This window comes from Phytophthora parasitica (genome assembly GCF_000247585.1).
Source record: "Phytophthora parasitica INRA-310 unplaced genomic scaffold supercont2.12, whole genome shotgun sequence".
In the NCBI taxonomy this organism is placed as follows: domain Eukaryota; phylum Oomycota; class Peronosporomycetes; order Peronosporales; family Peronosporaceae; genus Phytophthora; species Phytophthora nicotianae.
The window spans coordinates 1,114,065-1,115,099 of record NW_008648998.1 but is presented as its reverse complement, the minus strand read 5'-3'; the positions used below and the strand labels follow the sequence as shown (position 1 = coordinate 1,115,099).

Genomic DNA, 1,035 nt, shown 5'->3' with positions numbered 1-1,035 from the left:
AAGGAGGAAGAGAGTGGCGAGTCCAGTAAAGAGAGTGATGAAGATATGCGTACAGAGGAGGATGAGGACGAGGGAGAACTAAAGCGAGCGAAGAGAGATGCTGTTAGCGCGTACAGTCAGTTGCCAGCTAATCTGAAGTCGAGTTCGGTGCAGATTAGCTCAGCGGAGGATTTGCTGTCGAGTATGGACGACATCATCAAGAATGAAGAGGAGGTGGATGAAGCCACGCAGCGAGGAGATACTACTACACAGGTGAAGTCGGAACCAGTATCAGTACCGCAAGTGTCGAGACCCGATGAGAAGAAGGCGAGGGCCGAACAAACTGCCCCACCAAAACCAAAACCAGCGAAGCCAACACCAGTGGACGAGACGATGGACTCGGAAGAGGAAGATATCCTTGACATGTTGTCCTAATTCCTCAATGATCTAAATTTTGCCAAAGCAGTTTAATTCAATGAATCCTTTTTATTCCAGATACGCATTCAGTTTGAGTCTGAATTTTTTTTTTAGTCTCTGAATTAGAACTCGGCCCCGCTTGGCTCCCAATGGGGGTCCCCACATATTGTCCTGTAAGAAAACCTGTTGAAGCACAGGAGTAGCGGCAAATTCAAAAATCCTGGACAGCACGTGTGCATCGAAATTTCACCTCGAAGACGTTGTTTCTGCTTCTTTACGCTCCCTCTTGCAACGAGACTCGATACTCGCATGAGGTAAAAATACGCTTAGAAAAGCGACTTTAGCTTCTACTGAGAGCTTCAACGCTCGGTTAATAGGAGTCAGATGATGTGCCCTGAAGACGGTCATGGTCCGAGCATTAAAGCGATGTCGACAGATTCGATATTGTGGTTCAACGTCAGCATACGTAACAGTGCATCCGCATCGGCGTCCGTAGCTTCACCACCATGATAAATGAATATCCCTAGGTAGATACAAAATCGACGAGTACACTTGGCGATAGGATTGCTTTCGTCGCTTAAAGCTGCCAGTATCCCTGTACATCATCCCAGCTGCAGTCGCCCAACGCAGGTAGTGGCT

At 47.7% G+C, this 1,035-nt stretch overlaps 1 protein-coding gene across 1 annotated transcript; it reads left to right on the top strand.

Moving 5' to 3' along the window:
• Nucleotides 1-45: 45 nt before the first annotated feature.
• PPTG_07656 (hypothetical protein) lies at nucleotides 46-414 on the top strand (the record flags this gene model as incomplete). The annotated part of the gene is made up of 1 exon (XM_008901930.1): nucleotides 46-414. One exon carries the CDS (start codon nucleotides 46-48, stop codon nucleotides 412-414), a length of 369 nt encoding a protein of 122 aa, XP_008900178.1.
• Nucleotides 415-1,035: the final 621 nt, after the last annotated feature.